General features: G+C 39.2%; 1 protein-coding gene across 20 annotated transcripts in view; it reads right to left on the reverse strand.

Annotated features, from left to right (window-relative positions):
• The window catches only part of CADPS2 (calcium dependent secretion activator 2), a gene marked incomplete at its 3' end in the record, with an annotated part of 487,123 nt that overhangs the window by 37,801 nt on the left and 429,622 nt on the right, over nucleotides 1-19,700 (reverse strand). For 12 of the 20 annotated variants that reach the window (XM_079711377.1, XM_079711392.1, XM_079711376.1 and 9 more), the window contains one exon: nucleotides 12,478-12,552. In XM_079711377.1, coding sequence (XP_079567503.1) covers nucleotides 12,478-12,552 — 75 coding nt within the window. Of the gene's footprint in view, nucleotides 1-12,477; nucleotides 12,553-19,418; nucleotides 19,434-19,700 lie in introns of all 20 variants that reach the window. The other 8 variants (XM_079711385.1, XM_079711381.1, XM_079711380.1 and 5 more) reach the window with 1 other exon arrangement.

The raw sequence follows: 19,700 nt of genomic DNA on the forward strand, positions 1-19,700 counted from the left end.
TATGTCAATGACACCTCAATAAAAAAACATATAGAGATGTTTTGAGGCAACAATGGTCAAGCTTCATCAAATTCCTTTCTATCATATATCACTCGACCATTCCCCAACTTTTTCTATCTACAGAAGAGGCTGAATGACAAAGAACAGATAATGAAAAGGTGTAACATTTGGGGCCCTTGTAACATTGAAATGAAGTATGATACATCAACTAACGAGTATTCACCAAGCAGTTCCAATTGGGACATGTAAGGATCATCCCTGCTTTCAGAAGCTTACAAAGCAGTTGGGGAGCTCAAACAGATACACACACTGCAGAGTACAATGAAAAGAGCACCAGATTAAGAATATAAATCCTGATTCTGTCATTGACTCACTGCTATATGGGCTCCAGCCAACCAGTGCACCGGTTCCCCCATCAGTCAACGGTGTGTTTGTGTTGGTGGGACGGGTATGGAATTAAAATTGTCTTAAGAGTTTTACACTTCTAAAATTTTATACTTCTATGAAATGAGAGTTAAGACTGTAATGTAATTAAAAATGTGGAGAATTTTATTTCATTGAGCAGAAACATTAAGATCTGGCATGAAGATAAATGAGATATTAATAAGGATCTACTGTCCTACATCTTTCCTCTTTAGAAGCAAAATAATATGCACTATTGACAAATTATACCTTCCCAAAGGGAAAATACTGACAAGGTTTTTTAAATACAAAAAGGGAAATTAATGAAGGCTGGTTTTTGTTCACATAGCAGCTTCTTCAACAAAGGGATAATAGTTCTAGGGACACAGCTTATTGGTCTTTGGTGAGCAGAGAACTCGCTGAGAGTGCACAGGAGATCATCTTTTCTCCATGGCTGGTCAAATACTGCAAAATAGTTTATGCAAAAGAAACAAAAACTTCCCTACAGGTTTCTCCATCACATCATTTGCGACATGATGTAAGAACACAGAAACAAATTCATGTGAACTTCTGACTAAAATTTATTTTTAAAGAATGAGAACTATGTATGGTTGGTTAGTTATCCTAGGGGATACAAATAGCAAAAAACATAAAATTACAAATTGCTCACAACTAAAAGTCAATTTAGCACTTTCCTCCTGCCCATTAAGATTTCTTACCAATCACAGCTGGCTAACTCAACTTGTTGTGGTTGGCAAAGACCCAGAAGACCTATACTCCAGGGCTATGACCAGGGGAAGGGAATGCCAAACTTAATGGCCCTCTGCAGAAAATGCCTCATCTCTTGTAACTCAAATCTTGAAAGCCAGTGTGTGATCAGTGATATCATTTGCCACGAGGAGAGCGACAATTGCTATGGTTACCAGACAACGTGAACCACTGAAGGCTCTAGCATAGCACCTGGTTCTTGGTGCCTTCAAGAGAGTATTTGTTTACACAGGTGAGTGATGCTGAGGGACTAGGCAAAGTAGAGGCAGACCCTGTGGATGGATTTAGAAGATCTTAGCTCGAATTGAAGCTCTGCCACTCTCTGGCAGTGAGTCTGGACATTCAGCTTCTCTAGCCTCGGTGTACTCATCAGTAAAACGGGGAAAATGTCACTGCCTTGCTCACAATAAGGATGGTGTGAAAATCAGCAGAGATGATTTAGGTGAAGGGACTGTGAAAATGGCAATACACTAAGAGATGTAAAGAATGAATATTATTGGTAGGATGAGCTAAATCACTAGCCATTATATGTCTAAAAACCTACACATGTTAAGTCACAAGCTAACGGGGGTAGCCTTGGGATTGTTTAGTGAAAAGGAGAAATAATGCATTTGGTTACCAGCGAATGCGTCTAATTCAATGACATGATATCTATGGAGGCAGGATAGAGTTGATGCTGTAAGTCAGAAGACCCATGTCGGAATCCCATCTGTTTCAAGGTCATGTGGCTGACAGTAGAGGAGAGAGGCTTTGGACACAGGTGGTCTGGCTCCAAAGCCCGTGTTCTTTGCCATCACACTACAGAGTTGTAAGCATTAAATGATATGACATAACTAATGTCCCTGGCATATAATCAGTGCTCAATAAATGCTATTTTCTTCTTCTTATTGAGCACCTAATAGGAGAAATACAAAAAAAAAAAAAAATGAGTCTTAGACCCTTCCCTCCAGGAATGCACAAACTAGTAGGAGAGACAGACGTGTACACAGTTGGTCATGACACGAGGCAGGAAGTGATGAGGGACAAACAGTGTAACTGAAAATGACTTCCATTGGAGGATACTGGGTAAGCTTCGTTTGCATGGTAGCACAGGGGCTGAGCAGCAGGGTAGCAGAAATTGAGTGGCTAAAACAACACTTGGGGAAGCCCATTAGCAGATGACCTTAGGGCAGAAGTTGCCCCACTGTGGCATGTGACAGCCTGTCTGGCTCGTCTTCTCTTTAGAGTGTGAAGCAGCACCCGGTTATATCCCACTAAGTCCAGTGTGTGCACCGGTGGTCTGCTGCATGCATGTCACAGCATTCTTGGCCTCCTTTTTTTTTTTTTTTGCGGTACACGGGCCTCTCACTGTCGTGGCCTCTCCCATTGTGGAGCACAGGCTGCGGACGCGCAGGCTCAGCGGCCATGGCAACCGGGCCCAGCCGCTCCGCAGCATGTGGGATCTTCCCGAACTGGGGCACAAACCCCTGTCCCCTGCATCGGCAGGCAGACTCTCAACCACTGCGCCACCAGGGAAGCCCCTTGGCCTCCATTTTAACAATAGTGCAGAGCCTCTCCCTGGGATCCTCCCTACCCCAAATGGTCCCTGGGGAGGCCCAATACAGCAGGGACTCTAAGGGCTTACATGGCAGTGAACAGCGACTGCACCTCTGGGACCAACCACGTGAGCCATACAGTTCCAACAGGAAGGTTTTCTTTGTAAGATTTCTGTCAAGGCACACGTGGTGGAAGAGCTACCTTAAAACCCAAAATCTATTACAAGATTGACTAATAATGATGTAGTTTCCATCTGGCTTTTAATTTTAGAAGACAGCAAGATTCCAAAGAAATCCAGCTAAATGCTGGGTTTAGTTGCTGTGTCTTTAGTTGCTTCCTGTGAACTTTCTCTGTACAGCTCAGGGAGTATACAAATACTTACAGGTTTGCCTTGCGCTCTCTGTTCTCCTGAGGGTGTCAGGTTGGCATGAAACTCTGTAAGCTCTGTTTCCCTGCTTTTCATTGCGGATGTCATTTACTGGGTTTGTTTGAATAATATTTAGCGCCCAAAGTCTGTCTGGGTCATTACCAACTTTGCCTCATTATGGACACTCCCAGGGAAATTAAAGATGAAGGTATGTTGAAATGACTGGTAGAATGAAACATGAAGTATGCCCCAAGGCATGTTGGTTTAAATTTCCTGCTGGATTTTAACAGGGTATAGGATTCATTTCCTATACGTATGGAAAGTAGAATGACAAATTCTGAGAAGTGATAGGAACGATTCAGCTGTAGATTGGTGGGTCCAAAACACGCAGGTCTTACTTTTTTCAACTGCGGAATTTCAGGAAGTCAACAAGGAATATTTGCATCATTTACACTGCAAGTTATTAAATCTTCCACAGAAAAAAGATGCATCCATAAACAAGACTAATCATGAAAAACTAGGTGTATTTTGGAAGGGGGGGATAAATAGGGCTGGAGGTATCTATCAGATGTTTTATTTTTGTTTGGTACCATCAGGACTGACTAGTACTGTTAAAAATCCACCTGGAACCAGAATGTCATGGATTGGAAGAGAGCAGGTTTCCTTCCCTGAACTGGAATGTTAATGTGATGATACAACGGAACATAATCCTCACTTCTCCCAATGTGTATCCACATCCTCTTTGAACCTTTGTTCCAAATGACTCCGGAAAGTTCCTTCCAGATGATCCAGATCGGTATTGAGGATGGACAGGATCTGACAGCACGTATTTATACAACACGCCTTGTTCTGCACAGTATCTCAGACAACTTCCAAAACAGCACGCCTAGCCCGGATGTTGGTGAAGTCTCCACATTCCTCTCATTGTTCCTTTCTCCCTTGTCTCCCAAATGGACTGAACTATGTTAGTTTGTATTTCTTTTCTTCTAATGACGCCTAACAGTGTATGTTATTCCTTTCAAGCACATTCTTCGGTTTGAACAGTTGTCTTCTGAATACATTGTCTTGATCTAAACAAGTAAATTTAACCAAGTTAACTTAATCAGACTGAATTGGTGGTGGTGGAGGAGATACTTTAATTGCATCATCTAGACAGTCAGGTCAGATGTGTCTTCTGTCCCTCTTACGAGAAGTTCAGGGGAAAATATTTCTGGTAGCATCTTTAGGATTCTCTATGTATAGTATCATGTCATCTGCAAACAGTGACAGTTTTACTTCTTCTTTTCCAATTTGGATTCCTTTTATTTCTTTTTCTTCTCTGATTGCTGTGGCTAAAACTTCCAACACTATGTTGAATAACATAGTGTTATTGAGTGTTGAGAGTGGGCAACCTTGTCTTTTTCCTGATCTTAGTGGAGATGGTTTCAGTTTTTCACCATTGAGAATGATGTTGGCTGTGGGTTTGTCATATATGGCCTTTATTATGTTTATTATGTTGAGGTAAGTTCCCTCTGTGCCTACTTTCTTGATAGTTTTTTCATAAATTGGTGTTGAATTTTGTTGAAAGCTTTTTCTGCATCTGTTGAGATGATCATATGGTTTTTATCCTTCAGTTTGTTAATATGGTGTATCACATTGATTGATTTGCGTATATTGAATAATCCTTGCATTCTTGGGATAAACCTCACTTGATCATGGTATATGGTCCTTTTAACGTGCTGTTGGATTCTGTTGGCTAGTATTTTCTAGGGGATTTTTGCATCTAAGTATATCAGTAATACTGGACTGTAGTTTTCTTTTCTTGTGACATCTTTGTCTGGTTTTGGTATCAGGGTGATGGTGGCCTCGTAGAATGAGTTTGGGAGTGTTCCTCCCTCTGCTATATTTTGGAAGAATTTGAGAAGGATAGGTGTTAGTTCTTCACTAAATGTTTTATAGAATTCGCCTGGGAAGCCATCTGGTCCTGGGCTTTTGTTTGTTGGAAGATTTTTAATCGCTGTTTCAATTTCAGTACTTGTGATCGGTCTGTTTATGTTTTCTATTTCTTCCTGGTTCAGTTTCGGAAGGTTGTGTTTTTCTAAGAATTGTCCATTTCTTCCAGGTTGTCCATTTTATTGGCATATAGTTGCTTGTTACAATCTCTCATGATCCTTTGTATTTCTGCAGTGTCAGTTGTTACTTCTCCTTCTTCATTTCTTTTTTTTTTTTTTTTTTTGTGGTACGCGGGCCTCTCACTGTTGTGGCCTCTCCCGTTGCGGAGCACAGGCTCCGGATGCGCAGGCTCAGCAGCCATGGCTCACGGGCCCAGCCGCTCCGCGGCATATGGGATCCTCCCAGACCGGGGCACGAACCCGTATCCCCTGCATCGGCAGGCGGACTCTCAACCACTGCGCCACCAGGGAGGCCCTCCTTCTTCATTTCTAAATCTGTTCGTTTGTGTCTTCTCCCTTTTTTTCTTGATGAGTCTGGCTAATGGTTTATCAATTTTGTTTATCTTCTCAAAGAACCAGCTTTTAGTTTTATTGATCTTTGCTACTGTTTCCTTCATTTCTTTTTCATTTATTTCTGATCTGATCTTTATGATTTCTTTCCTTCTGCTAACTTTGGGTTTTTTTGTTCTTCTTTCTCTAATTGCTCTAGGTGTAAGTTTAGGTTGTTTATTTGACATTTTTCTTGTTTCTTTTTTTTTTTTTTGGTTACGCGGGCCTCTCACTGTTGTGGCCTCTCCCCTTGCGGAGCACAGGCTCCGGATGCACAGGCTCAGCGGCCATGGCTCATGGGCCCAGCCACTCCGCGGCATGTGGGATCTTCCCGGACCGGGGCACAAACTCGTGTCCCCTGCATCGGCAGGCGGACTCTCAACCACTGCGCCACCAGGGAAGCCCTTTTCTTGTTTCTTGAGGTAGGATTGTATTGCTATAAACTTCCCTCTTAGAACTGCTTTTGCTGAATCCCATAGGTTCTGGGTCATCGTGTTTTCATTGTCATTTGTTCCTAGGTATTTCTTGATTTCCTCTTTGATTTCTTCAGTGATCTCTTGTTTAGTCAGAAAAGATACTTGATACGATTTCAATTTTCTTAAATTTACCAAGGCTTGATTTGTGACCCAAGATACGATCTATCCTGGAGAATGTTCCATGAGCACTTGAAATGCAAGTGTATTCTGTTGTTTTTGGATGGAATGCCCTATAAATATCAATTAAGTCCATCTGGTTTAATGTGTCATTTAAAGCTTGTGTTTCCTTATTTATTTGCATTTTGGATGATCTATTGGTGAAAGTGGGGTGTTAAAGTCCCCTACTATGATTGTGTTACTGTCAATTTCCCCTTTTATGGCTGTTATCATTTGCCTTATATATTGAGGTGCTCCTATGTTGGGTGCATAAATATTTACAATTGTTATATCTTCTTCTTGGATTGACCCCTTGATAATTATGTAGTGTCCTTCTTTGTCTCTTGTAATAGTCTTTATTTTAAAGTCTATTTTGTCTGATATGAGAATTGCTACTCTGGCTTTCTTTTGGTTTCCATTTGCATGGAATATCATTTGCCATCCCCTCACTTTCAGTCTGTATGTGTCCCTAGGTCTGAAGTGGGTCTCTTGTAGACAGCATATATATGGGTCTTGTTTTTGTATCCATTCATCCAGTCTATGTCTTTTGGTTGGAGCATTTAATCCATTTACATTTAAGGTAATTATTGATATGTATGTTCCTATGACCATTTTCTTAATTGTTTTGGGTTTGTTTTTGTAGGTCTTTTCCTTCTCTTGTGTTTCCTGCCTAGAGAAGTTCCTTTAGCTTTTGATGTAAAGCTGGTTTGGTGGTGCTGAATTCTCTTAGCTTTTGCTTATCTGTAAAGGTTTTAATTTCTCTGTCGAACCTGAATGAGATCCTTGCTGGGTAGGGTAATCTTGGTTGTAGGTTTTTCCCTTTCATCACTTTAAATATGTCCTGCCACTCCCTTCTGGCTTGCAGAGTTTCTGCTAAGAAATCAGCTGTTAACCTTATGGGGATTCCCTTGTATGTTATTTGTTGCTTTTCCCTTGCTGCTTTTAATATTTTTTCTTTGTATTTAATTTTTGATAGTTTGCTTAATATGTGTTGGCATGTTTCTCCTTGGATTTATCCTGTATGGGACTCTCTGTGCTTCCTGGAGTTGATTGACTATTTCCTTTCCCATATTAGGGAAGTTTTCAACTATAATCTCTTCCAATATTTTCTCAGTCCCTTTCTTTTTCTCTTCTTCTTCTGGGACCCCTATAATTCGTATGTTGGTGCGTTTAATGTTGTCCCAGAGGTCTCTGAGACCATCCTCAATCCTTTTCATTCTTTTTTCTTTATTCTCCTCTGTGGTAGTTATTTCCACTATTTTATCTTCCAGGTCACTTATCCGTTCTTCTGTCTCAATTATTCTGCTACTGATTCCTTGTAGAGAATTTTTAATTTCATTTTTTGTGTTGTTCATCGTTGTTTGTTTGCTCTTTAGTTCTTCTAGGGCCTTGTTAAATGTTTCTTGTATTTTCTCCATTCTATTTCCAAGATATTGGATCTTCTTTACTATCATTACTCTGAATTCTTTTTCAGGTAGACTGCCTATTTTCTTTCTCTTCATTTGTTTGGTCTGGTGGGTTTTTACCTTGCTCTTTCATCTACTGCGTATTTCTCTGTCTTCTCATTTTGCTTGACTTACTGTGTTTGGGGTCTCCTTTTTGCAGGCTGCAAGTTCATAATTCCCGTTGTTTTTGGTGTCTGTCCCCAGTGGGTAAGGTTGGTTCAGTGGGTTGTGTAGGCTTCGTGGTGGAGGGGACTGATGCCTGTGTTCTGGTAGATGAAGTTGGATCTTATCTTTCTGGTGGGCAGGCTCATGTCTGGTGGTGTGTTTTGGGGTGTCTGTGAACTTATTATGATTTTAGGCAGTCTCTCTGCTAGTGGGTGGGATTGTGTTCCTGTCTTGCTAGTTGTTTGGCATGGGGTGTCCAGCACTGGAGCTTGCTGGTCATTGAGTGGAGCTGGGTCTTAGTGTTGAGATGGCGATCTCTGGGAGTGTTCTTGCCGATTGATATTACCTGGGGCTGAGAGGTCTCTGGTGGTCCAATGTCCTGAACTCGGCTCTCCCACCTCAGAGGCGCAGGCCTGACACCTAGCTGGAGCACCAAGACCCTGTCAGCCACATAGCTCGTGTTGCTTGAGGATCCACATTTCTTCTGGAAAGGACATAAATCTGGCAATCTCACTTCATGCCTACCCCATCCACCTTTTCTCCCTTTGTGCTTAGTCTGTTTCACTTGCTCATAATGGGCCCCATGCAGAGGCCTTGCCCCTGGCCTTCAGACCAGAGCTCCTCGTGAAACGGCTGAGCCGACACCTCAGCTCGGGATGTGCACTGAAGCTCCTCACAGGACACTCAACTCCTGTAGGGTGTTTTTTATAAGGCCACTAATCCCATTTATGATGGCTCTAACCTCATGACCTTATCACCTCCCAAAGGTCCCACCACCAAATACCATCACATTAGGGATTAGGTTTCAACATAGGAATTTTGGGGGGACACAAACATTCAGTCTATGGCATCCTGCCCATTGTATATCTTAAATGTCTTTGGACTAGTCCAACAGAGACCAATGTTACAGCCTCCTTACTACTCCCTCTCAATCTGTTTGCTGTGGGCAAATGAACTGTCTTACAATGCAAACATGATTAACTCTATACCCCTACTCCCTGCCTCTCCAACCCTTCAGTGACTTCTCATTGCTCTAATGATGAAGACATTAAACTCCTCGGGCCTGTAGTTGGGCTTTTAACCATGATTCCATACTACCTCTCAGGTACAGAGTTGGAAATCATCAGCATATAGTTAAACCAGAAGTGTGAAAGTCACAGATATATATGGAATGAGTTCAAAAGAAGACTAAAGATGGAAACCCAAGAATCCCACCATTTAGCTGCTAGGTAGACAGAGAACATAGAAATGGAAAGCCAAGATCTTTTCTAAGCATGGGAAATGTGTGTGCAGGTGGGACACATCCTGTTGAGTGTTACATGTGATTAAGAGCCCTGAACCATTCTCAAAATATTTGTGAAGACATGTGGATAAAAGGAGGATGCAGAAGTAGAACTGAAGAGAAGAGATGAAAAGAATGTAGCAAACATATTTCTCAATATGCACAGAAGAACTGAAATATGGGCAGAAACATTTGTGATACAATACAAGGAATTCACTATTTTATGCATATACTTTATATTGAATTAATTAATATGCTATAAAAATGTCTAGGACACAGCTCTTAGAATTTTCCAGAATAAAGACAGTCAATGTAGAAGGTACATATTTTAATTTTTAGTCTTTTGCTTTTTACTGATTTCCTGGAGATCTGGAATCAGCAAGTGCATTGTATTAGGAATCTGAAACTCAAAGGTTTGAATCCCAACTCTTGCACTTATTAGGTGTGTGACTCTGATCAGTTTACTATACTACTTTGAAGATTACATTCCTCTCTGTGAAATAGGGTAAGTCCACCCATTCCATAGGTGCTATGTAGTTTGAATTAAATAACATATGTACAGTAGCTGCTTCACAGTAGGTACTCCATAAATACCTCCTTTAAAAAAATCATTTCTTCTTTGGTGAAGACAAATGGGAACATACTATCTAAGGGGTTGTCTTGTTTTTAAATATACTGAAGTTTTAAGATAGTTTGCATGTCCATCTAAGTGGAGGGTCATCAGAGCAGTGGTTTTCAAAGTCTGGCTCAGGAACTCCTACATCAAAATCACCATGGTGACTGGTTAAACATGCACATTCCTGCCCTTCTTCCAAAACTTCTGGAAAGCAGGGCTAAGGCATCTGTATTTTAAATAGCTCTCAGGCAATTTTTTGGCATGCTAACATTTAAGGATTGTATTACAGAACCCTATTCATCTTTGCTTAATGAAATAAAATGCACCATTTATTGTCATCTTCGATGGAAGCTTAAGACGGTTGTCAAAACTATCAAATTAATTTATTTTATACTTTTCAACTAAAGATTATTAAAAAGTGCCATTTGACTGCAGGAGAAAGGATCCAGAGAGAAAAACTATAATCTAGACCTTATTTCTAAATATAATAGCTAGTTACATTAGGCTATATAAGTTAAAATTAATTACAATTAAGTAAAACCAAAATTTCAATTCCTCAGTTGCACTAGCCACATCTCAAGTGTTCCACAACCACATGTGGCTACTAGTTACCATACTGGATGGTGAAAGATAAACATTTCTATCATCACAGAGAGTTCTATTTCATAGTGCTGATCTCTAGGACACCATTTCCCAGCTTGACTCAAATATACTATTTTTTCAATTAACCAGATGCATTTGATATAGAAAAATTTAAGTTTTTTACTTTGCCAGAAGCAAATGCAGAAATGATGAATAGACCTTCCTGCCTTTTCTGCAACCCTTCCTCCCCTTCGCCCCAAACCAAAACTCGTTGTAGCCTTTTTGCCTTGTTGCCTAGTTAACCCTTTATCAACTGCATGCTTGCAATTCAGTGGCTCTCTTTATGTACCCTTCTCACAAAAGACAACTTCCACAGGAGAACTGTGCTGATGGGGAGGCTCTACCCAGATAAAATTTCCCTGGATGGCTCGCCGACAATAAAGGTGAAGGGTTAACTATGTCTGTTCTGTGGGCTGTAAGCTGCTGGGTTGGGCTCCTGGGAGGGCGGGAATCTCATGGTTCTTCCTGTAGGAGCTTCTTTCTCCAGTGATCCACCTCTTCCTCTACCTCCCAGATGGTTTTCCTGTTAACCCGTCCCCTTTCCCCCTGCTGGTGAATTTGTGTTGTAAGCGCAGGTGTTCAGTGCTGGGGTAGAAGCTGGGGGGCAAGAACAAACTGGGGAGGTGGCGCAGTTCTAAAATCTCCTTTCTTTGTGACTTTTTTTCTACCTCAAGACCTGCTACCAGAGAATTAGGATGCACAAAACAATTTGAACCCCACCACCCCCGAATCAACTATAATCCCACCACCCAGATAAAAGCTCTGTTGGTACTGCGGTGTTTATCTGTCTTTTCTCTATGTGATGACAATTCAGATCATAGTTTACATTTCTAAATATTCAACTTTTTTCCCACTTACCACTATATTATGAAATTTTACTTTAACATTATAGTCTTTGAAAGCAAACTTTATTAATATAGATGTCCCATAATTTACTTTACTGTTGCCCTCATGTTAAAGTTGATTCCTGTATTTTTCATTAGAGATAATGTGACATCTATCAATGTATATAAATTTTGTGCATCTCTCTGAGTAGTAAGAAAAAAAAAAAACGCAGAAAGAATTTTAGGTGAACGGGTATTAATGTACTTGATATAGTTCCAAACTATCTTCTAGAAAGGTTGTAGCCATTTATACTCCCATAAATAGAAAATGTGAGTGTCCCACTTCACCTTCTAAAACTGGGTGATAGCTTAAAAACATCTATGCTAATTTGCTATAAAAATATTATATAAATTTTAGTTTTATTGGTATTCCTTAAACTATTGAGGCTTAACAGCTTTCATGCTTGTTGGGCATCTCTACTTTTTTCTTTTCTAAACAATGTGTCCTTTGTCTGTTTATTGAATTGAGGGTGGCTTTTCCTTTGCTTTTTGTACATTCTTCCAATTGTTTTATGAAGCCTGGTCTAGGGCTCTTTGATCCAGCACCCATTCTTATGAAAGTGTCTCTTTGGGAGAAATCCATCCTCTCTCCTTACCCTCTTTCAGCTCCCCGTGCTCTCTGGTTGTTCATCTCTTTCCCTATCAGACCCTGATCTCAAATGTCATCTATGGCAGTCTGTTCCACCTTAGTGGGATTTTAAATCACCTAATCATTCAATGGAACACTCACTTATACTTCATCTCTCCTTATACAACTAAAGGCCATAGCTTTTGTCAAAGATATCTGAAGCCTCAAATAGGAAGTCGTGGGAGACCTCTGGGAGTGGAGGACCTCAGACACCACCATGCCAGCCTTCTCTGCCCACCTGTGAGACCAGTCTTAGAGTCCCAGTGCTGTCACCACAAAAAAATAAGCTAAATTCAAGAACTGATGATGACTCAACTCATCCCTGGAGACAAACAATAAGAGAACATGAATGAGAAAGAATAAGGTATTACTGGAAGATAGAGTTATTTTTAGAAAGAGAACAATTGCAAGAAAAGACAAAATTAATTATAAATGAAAAACCAAAAGTTACTGACAAAGCGTTCATAGTTTGCTCATAACTTTTCTTAAAATTTGAACTTTTCTTGCATCTGTCTTTAAAGCTGCTATTTCTCAATTAGGTATTTAGAAACCTAAGACAGATATTTCTAAAAATTCTCAGTTGAAGATTATTTAATTTGATTTAAAAAGGTAAATAAAAAAATACCTTACCTTTGAAACTAGAAGTGAAATGATTTCTTTTACAGTGTTGTCAATCAAATCATCTATTTTCGAATGGTACTGCTGCTAGATATTAAAAGACAATGATGCAAAAAAAAAAAAAAAAGACAATGATGCATTAGTTGATGTGGACACAAAACTTTTGTCGTACGTCATAAATGTTTTAAAGCTACTAGTTATGGCACATCCGATTTATACAAAATGGCCATTTTGCACATTAGAACAAAACCTTGAAAACGATCCACCCAATCAACAGTTTTTACATTGTGGGGTTTGAAAATTTTCCCATGTGCTCTGTTGAGTGAAGCAGCTAATGGGGTTATTATATAGCTGAATTGAGTTCTTATTCTTATTCAGCAGGAGGAATGTGAAGGATACTTTTTGTCTTCTTCTCTATAATTAAGGTGGCCGTGTATTTTTCTAAAGGGTTGGTTTAGCTGGAGAAGCAAAAAGACTGGAAAAAGATTTAATTAATAGAGCATTTCATGTCTGACAACTCTCATTCATAAGTTATTTTAAATGTGCTCTAGAAATAAAATGAGCTCCCAATTGTTCACACTGAAAGGACCTTTTTTGTCAGCACAGGGAACCGCAGTTTATACAATTCTTACAATATGCTCAAGCAAGGGCAAAATTAAAATTTCATCAACAAAGGTGATAGATGGTAACAAATTAATAGGCCATAAAAGGTATAATGAAACGGCACTCACTCCCCATAGTTTTATTACTGCTTCCTCTGAAAAAGATGCCTTTAAGTAAATGCAAAAAAGATGTATTTAAAATAAACCTGAAAGACTCTTTTTCTGCTTTCTTTAGAGAATACTAGAGAGTCCCCTTCTTAAACTAGCAGGAGCTTCGGGTTTTGACAGCGTGTGAAGGCACACTTCACAGAGAATGTGACTTGTAAAGACTAACCCTATCTTGATGGTTCAAGGCTTCTTGCAACAGCTAACATAATGCACAGAGTAAAAGTACTCAGGTCAGTATAAATATTAGACCAACTTAACAGCTGCTGGGTGAATGGTTTCCAAAGATGTAAGTTTTTGAAAGCTATTTTTTCTTCTGAAAACATGTCTCAAAGTTTCCACACACAACAAAACATCAACTTAGGTCTGCGTTGGAATACGCAGGAATGAGGTCTCCCCACAGGCTCTGACAGTTACAAGCCATCATTTACCTGTGCAAATAATGAAGAAAGGAAGCATAATTTTGGAGCATGTGAAATATTTTCTTTTCCTGCTTGTGTGTGTGTATGCATGTGTGTGTTGACAAGTGGTCTAAAATTAAGCACACATATATGAACAAGGAAATTTCTAGGCATGTATTCCACTCAGTGAAACAAAATACTAAGCGTCCATCTCACGTAAAGCCTTACTGATCCTCAAATTTGTGCTCCCGAAAGGACAAACAGAACAGAAACCTAGATGGGGGATTTCTACTGCTGTAGTACTGACACTTTTGCTTTCAGGACAGCTTGAAGAGAAGGAAAGAGAAGAAAACAAAGAAAAGCAAGGCAGATGAGGAAGAACCTGAAAAACCTGGCTGGTAGTTGAGATGTCCAGGAAGCCCCCCACAGATACAGGTACAAAAACATCACTCCCCCGGCCCCCACCGGCTGAAACTGTTCCAGTGCCTCGGCAGTGGAGCTTATGCAAATGAGCTCAGCAGCTCTCCCTCCATGCACACTCTCTTTTCAAATCCTTCTCTCTCCAAATTCGTGTGTGTAGCAGGAAGAGCTAAAATAGCAGACAGAGGCTCCCTCCTCTTTGGGGTAGAATAAGAAAGGGATACAGGAGATGGGCTTCAAGCTTCTCTCATCCCTCGTACATGGAAAGTGCTACAGAACATTCAGGGGTTGAGGCGCCCGAACGTGCAAACAGTTCCGTCTTCTTAAATATGCCTTATCCTCCGTGTTTATCTCCCTTTGCCATAAACTTTATTTTTAACTCAAAAATAATGAAATGCCATCAGAAGGCTATTGGATATAAAATAGTAGAGCTTATACATGTTAAACTTTTGCATTGGACCGATTTTGGCAATTCTTAAAGTCAAGAGATGAGCCACTCAAGAGGCCATTTATATCATTTTTATCGAAAGGCAGGGAAAGCCACAGACTCTAGGAGCCATCAAATTCTCCTATAATACACATCTTTTGACTGCTGTTTTCTTTCATATCTAATCTAGCCAAAAGCAGAGATGGAGGGAAGGAGAGAGAGAGAGAGAGAAAGTCAAAAAGGAAGAAAGAAAATATACTGTACATCTTAAATGTGTTACCCAGGGGGCAAACCCAAACAGTATAAGGGTTGCTAGATTTTTTTAATATGAGATTTTGCTACTGTAAATTTATCTGATTAGCTCTGACTTACACTAATTCTAAATCTGAAAGCTGTTGGGAACTTCCAGAATCTGCTCTAGCTGCACAGCTGGTAGAGGTGGTCTAGGAGAACTGTGGGTGGAAATGGGGAGGTAGCCTGAGAATTCATAGTTTACATACATATTCTGCAAAGAGAATAGTCCAGAAATGCCACATACAGATAATAGATAATTAGCTAGAAAACGTTATTCATTAGGAGATCCAGATAGCTTCCAAAGACAAATAAAGACACGTACAAAGACAGCAAAACAGGTAAGAAGAGAATTTATCTGGAGACATTTACATTTCCTAAGCTAAAATTAATAGGTTTTTCATTTAGATTAGCAGACCGAATTTTTGTTAAAAACTTGCAAACTTTTTCTCAACAACCATAAAAGCCTATAAATAAAATTCCTCTCAGGATATTTCAAGTTGGATCAATGATTCTACAGACCAGGGTTTTGGTAATTTCCATACCATTCTTAGACTAATTCTCCCCACATCTGCCCTCAAAAGTAAACCGTTGGTGCCTTGCTTCTCCAGTAGATGACTCCGAACTTAGATTAAGATGACCGTTGAGGAATTTTTACTTCATGGAGCCCAGGGAATTCAGATCAGGCACAGGTCTGAAATCCTTGCCCCCCTATATGTGGGTAAATATTCTCATTTCACCGGACTGTTCTCATGAGGAAACACGCAAGAAACGAAGACTAATCAAATGCCAGTGCAATCCAGCATTCTTAAAAGATTTTGGTCCTTCTGTTGTATTGGATTGTTCTGGTAACGGAAGTACTTTACTGCAATTGAGAACAAATCCCACATAAGTAGGGGCCCCCGAGTAGCTCCATTAATGTGCTTTCATCTTCAATGGATGGACCATGAGGTACAGGGGTTCTGAGAGCATATGACTGCCTAAGGCCCACGCAGTCATCTGCTTTTCTGCAGGAATGGATAACGAGGATTTCTAAACACTGGTGGTTTTCTGATCCCCACATCTGTCCCTGAGGGCCTGGCCTGAGACTGCTGACTCATTACACACAGCTGTCACAAGAGCAGATCATTCACTCACTAATCACTCCATTAAATGCTGTTCTGGGCTGTGGCCCAGAGTGCCTGCATCATTGTGTACCACGTAAGAAAACAGAATCATAACTTAGGAGCCCAGAAGAGGCTTCACTGTGGGTAAGGAGTTGGGAAGGTTTTATCCCAGCAATGACGATATAACAAATTTACTAGAGACTTTGGAGTGGTAATTCCCTTAAATTTAGAAAAAAAAAAATCTGCTACGTTTACCAATGTAGCATATATTTTTATAAGGTTCCAAATTGTGTAATAATCTAGTTTTTTCAACAACTTTATTTGTTGTTTGCTATACAATAGGGTCCATTGGTTCACCTCTGTATGTAACGTATTCACCACTTTGCAATAATTCCAAAACTTGTCTCAAACACATACAGGGAGGAAAAGCCTGTGCAATTATGTGCATATATTTCCTGGAGATTAAAAGCAAAGTATAAAATACTTCTTTTGCATTGAAATTCTTGTTTACCACTTTTCAGGGTTGCTAATGAGTTTTACACCTGCACATTTTGAACTATATTAATTGTGTGAAAGTTGTGGGAAACTAATTGTCTCTGGTGAGAAGGTACAGGAGCAAACATAATGAACAATAGCAGATTACTCTTCAAAACCCTCCTCCTATTAATGTAAAGAATCAGTTGACAATGCAACAATGTTTTGTCATTTGTGCCTGTTTTTCTTTCAGAGTCCTAGAGTGAGTTGTTTCTTACAGAGGAGGATTTTTTTTTTTTAATGGGGTAATATTTTTAAAGCAGTGACAAAAAAAATCAGTCTGCTCATTCAACAAATATTTATGACGTGCCTATCAGTATCAGGTACTGCAGTGTATGTAAAAATAAGAACAAATGGATAAATTCAGTATTAATGGAAGAGGCAAGATGATTCTATCAACCTGATGAGAAATGGATGTGTGTATAAAGAGACTTAAGGCAATATTCCCAAGCAGACAATCAAAGGCTTACATCTGGCTATAGAAAACCAAGAGAAGGTGGTTATGAGCCATTGAGAGCCAGGCCAGCTGCCTGCTCGTTCAGGTAATTAGAGATAATAAATCACATCATAAGAGATCAGAGAATAATTACTGAACACTCTATAACACATACCAGCTACTTAATGTGTCTGTATGGTTGTATGCTGTGGTATTAGAAACACATCATTTCCCCCTGAATTGCTCAAAGAATGAAAGATGTGTACACACACATAAGTTATGGCCAAATAGCTAATGTTTATCTCTGGGTTAAAAAGTATGAAATTCACAAATAGTGGGCCTTCTCATCCTCTTAGAAGTTACTTAAGCTTTTCTGCTTGGATGAGAATTGTTAGCCGAGTGAAGAGTTGGTTCTGAATTTGATTCCCAGGTGTCAACTGTAAGACGTAAGATTTAACATATTCGTAGAGCACAAAAGCATTTGACCTATTAAAAAATATTTATTTAGTCAATCCTGTAGGTATAAAATGTTTTCTTTGAAAATTTTAGATTGTCTCATTAGATGTAATTTTTTGATAAGAACATGATTAAGATATAGTTCTATTTTTTTTTTTTTAAAGATGACTGGTTTGATCAAGAAACAAAGTGGTTCAGCAACTTGTGTTCACTGAATACCTGAACACTACAGAACAATGAACTTTGGGTGCATTAAAAATCAGTGAGAAATCCATAATGCGTGAATCGTTCTGGAGAAGGATTTTTTTTTTTAATTGGAGTATAGCTGCTTTACAATACTCTGTCAGTTTATACTGTACAGCAAAGTGAATCAACTATATGTATAAATATATCCCCTCTTTTTTGGATTTCCTTCTCATTGAGGTCACTAGTTATCTATTTTCCTTCTCATTTAGGTCATTAGTTATCTATTTCATACATAGTATCAATAGTGTACATACATCAATCCCATCTCCCAATTCATCCCACCACCACCACCGCCTGCTTCCCCCTTGGTGTCCGTACGTTTGTTCCCTATGTCTGTGTCTCTATTTCTGCTTTGTAAATAAGATCGTCTATACCCATTTTTTCAGATTCCACATATATGTGTTAATATATGATATTTGTTTTTCTCTTTCTGACTTACTTCACTCTGTATGACTGTCTCTAGATCCATCCATGTCTCTACAAATGACCCAATTTTGTTCCTTTTTACGGCTGAGTAATATTCCATTGTATATATGTACCACATCTTCTTTATCCATTCCTCTGCTGATGGACATTAGGTTGCTTCCATGTCCTGGCTATTGTAAACAGTGCTGCAATGAACACTGGTGTACATGACTCATTTTGAATTATGGTTTTCCCTGGGTATATGCCCAGTAGTGGGATTGCTGGGTCATATGGTAGTTCTATTTTTAGTTTTTTTAAGGAACCTCCCTACTGTTCTCCATAGTGGTTGTATCAATTTACATTCCCACCAACAATGCATGAGGGTTCCCTTTTCTCCATACCCTCTCCAGCATTTACTGCTTGTAGATTTTTTGATGATGGCCATTCTGACTGGTGTGAGGTGATACCTCAGTGTAGTTTTGATTTGCATTTCTCTAATAATTAGTGATGTTGAGCAGCTTTTCATGTGCTTCTTGGCCATCTGTATGTCTTCTTTGGAGAAATGTCTATTTAGGTCTTCTGCCCATATTTTGATTGGGTTGTTTGTTTTTTTGATATTGAGCTGCATGAGCTGTTTGTATATTTTGGAGAGTAATCCTTTGTCAGGTGCTTAATTTGCAAATATTTTCTCCGATCCTGAGGGTTGTCTTTTCATCTTGTTTATGGTTTCCTTTGCTGTGCAAAAGCTTTTAAGTTTCATTAGGTCTCATTTGTTTATTTCTAAAAGGTTTTCAAGCTGTGTTCCTCCTGAGGTTCTGGGTAGTACCTCAAGAAAACCTTGTGTCGGGGAGGAAGAAGGCTCCTGATACAGGCCTGCCTCTTCCCTGCCTCTGATGATGGTTACATCCCACACCATGAGTGGGAGGAAAGGCTGTTATCATGGTGGGCATGTCCCTCACTGAAATCCACATCTGGGTTCTTCTGTATGAAGTGACCTTAAGAGTTGCCTCCTGGTCCTCAAATTTAGAGGTCACCCTCATATATGCTATATGTCATCTAAAGCCCCAAACTCTAAATTCTTCTAGTATTAATGAAAGTATATACTACAGATATATGCATCTTGAAAATGTTAACAATCACTCTGCTTCTGAATTTATTTAGAATTTAAAGGAGGGTGAATTCATTTGGTTTTAAATAATCTTATCTTTAAAAATTTAAAAGTAGTTTGTTGATTCTTCAGCTTAACAGGGAAGAAACATTCCCCTTGACACTATTTAAGGTATAAGTATCTACATGTGTTTTAATGAGTCATTGGGTATTGCTATGTAGTGTTATACACAGAAACCAAAAACCTGAAAATGGAATTATATTATTTTAATTTGAAAAGATGAAAATAGAAAATGTACACATACGAAAATAATAATTCAGATGAAAATGTGCTTTTTTAAATAAAAAGAAACTTACCCACTGACTACCAAACTGGATCATGCCATGGGGGGAAAAGAAAAGATGATGAAGGAGAACATAAGGGAAAAATAAAGAAATGATGAAAAGGGGATTACCATGGGAAAAGATGCAATAAAACGTCAACTTAAACAGATAATCTAAGAAAAAGAGATCCATTTCATCCAATCACCACTCTCAACAAAAATAAATCATGGGGTAAAATAAACTGTATTTCTGAGTATAGAATCAAACAAAATAGAAATCAAATTGAAACAATGGGCTATTTATTGAAGAAAAGCA

This window comes from Hyperoodon ampullatus, assembly GCF_949752795.1.
Source record: "Hyperoodon ampullatus genome assembly, chromosome: 9".
NCBI classification, from domain to species: domain Eukaryota; kingdom Metazoa; phylum Chordata; class Mammalia; order Artiodactyla; family Ziphiidae; genus Hyperoodon; species Hyperoodon ampullatus.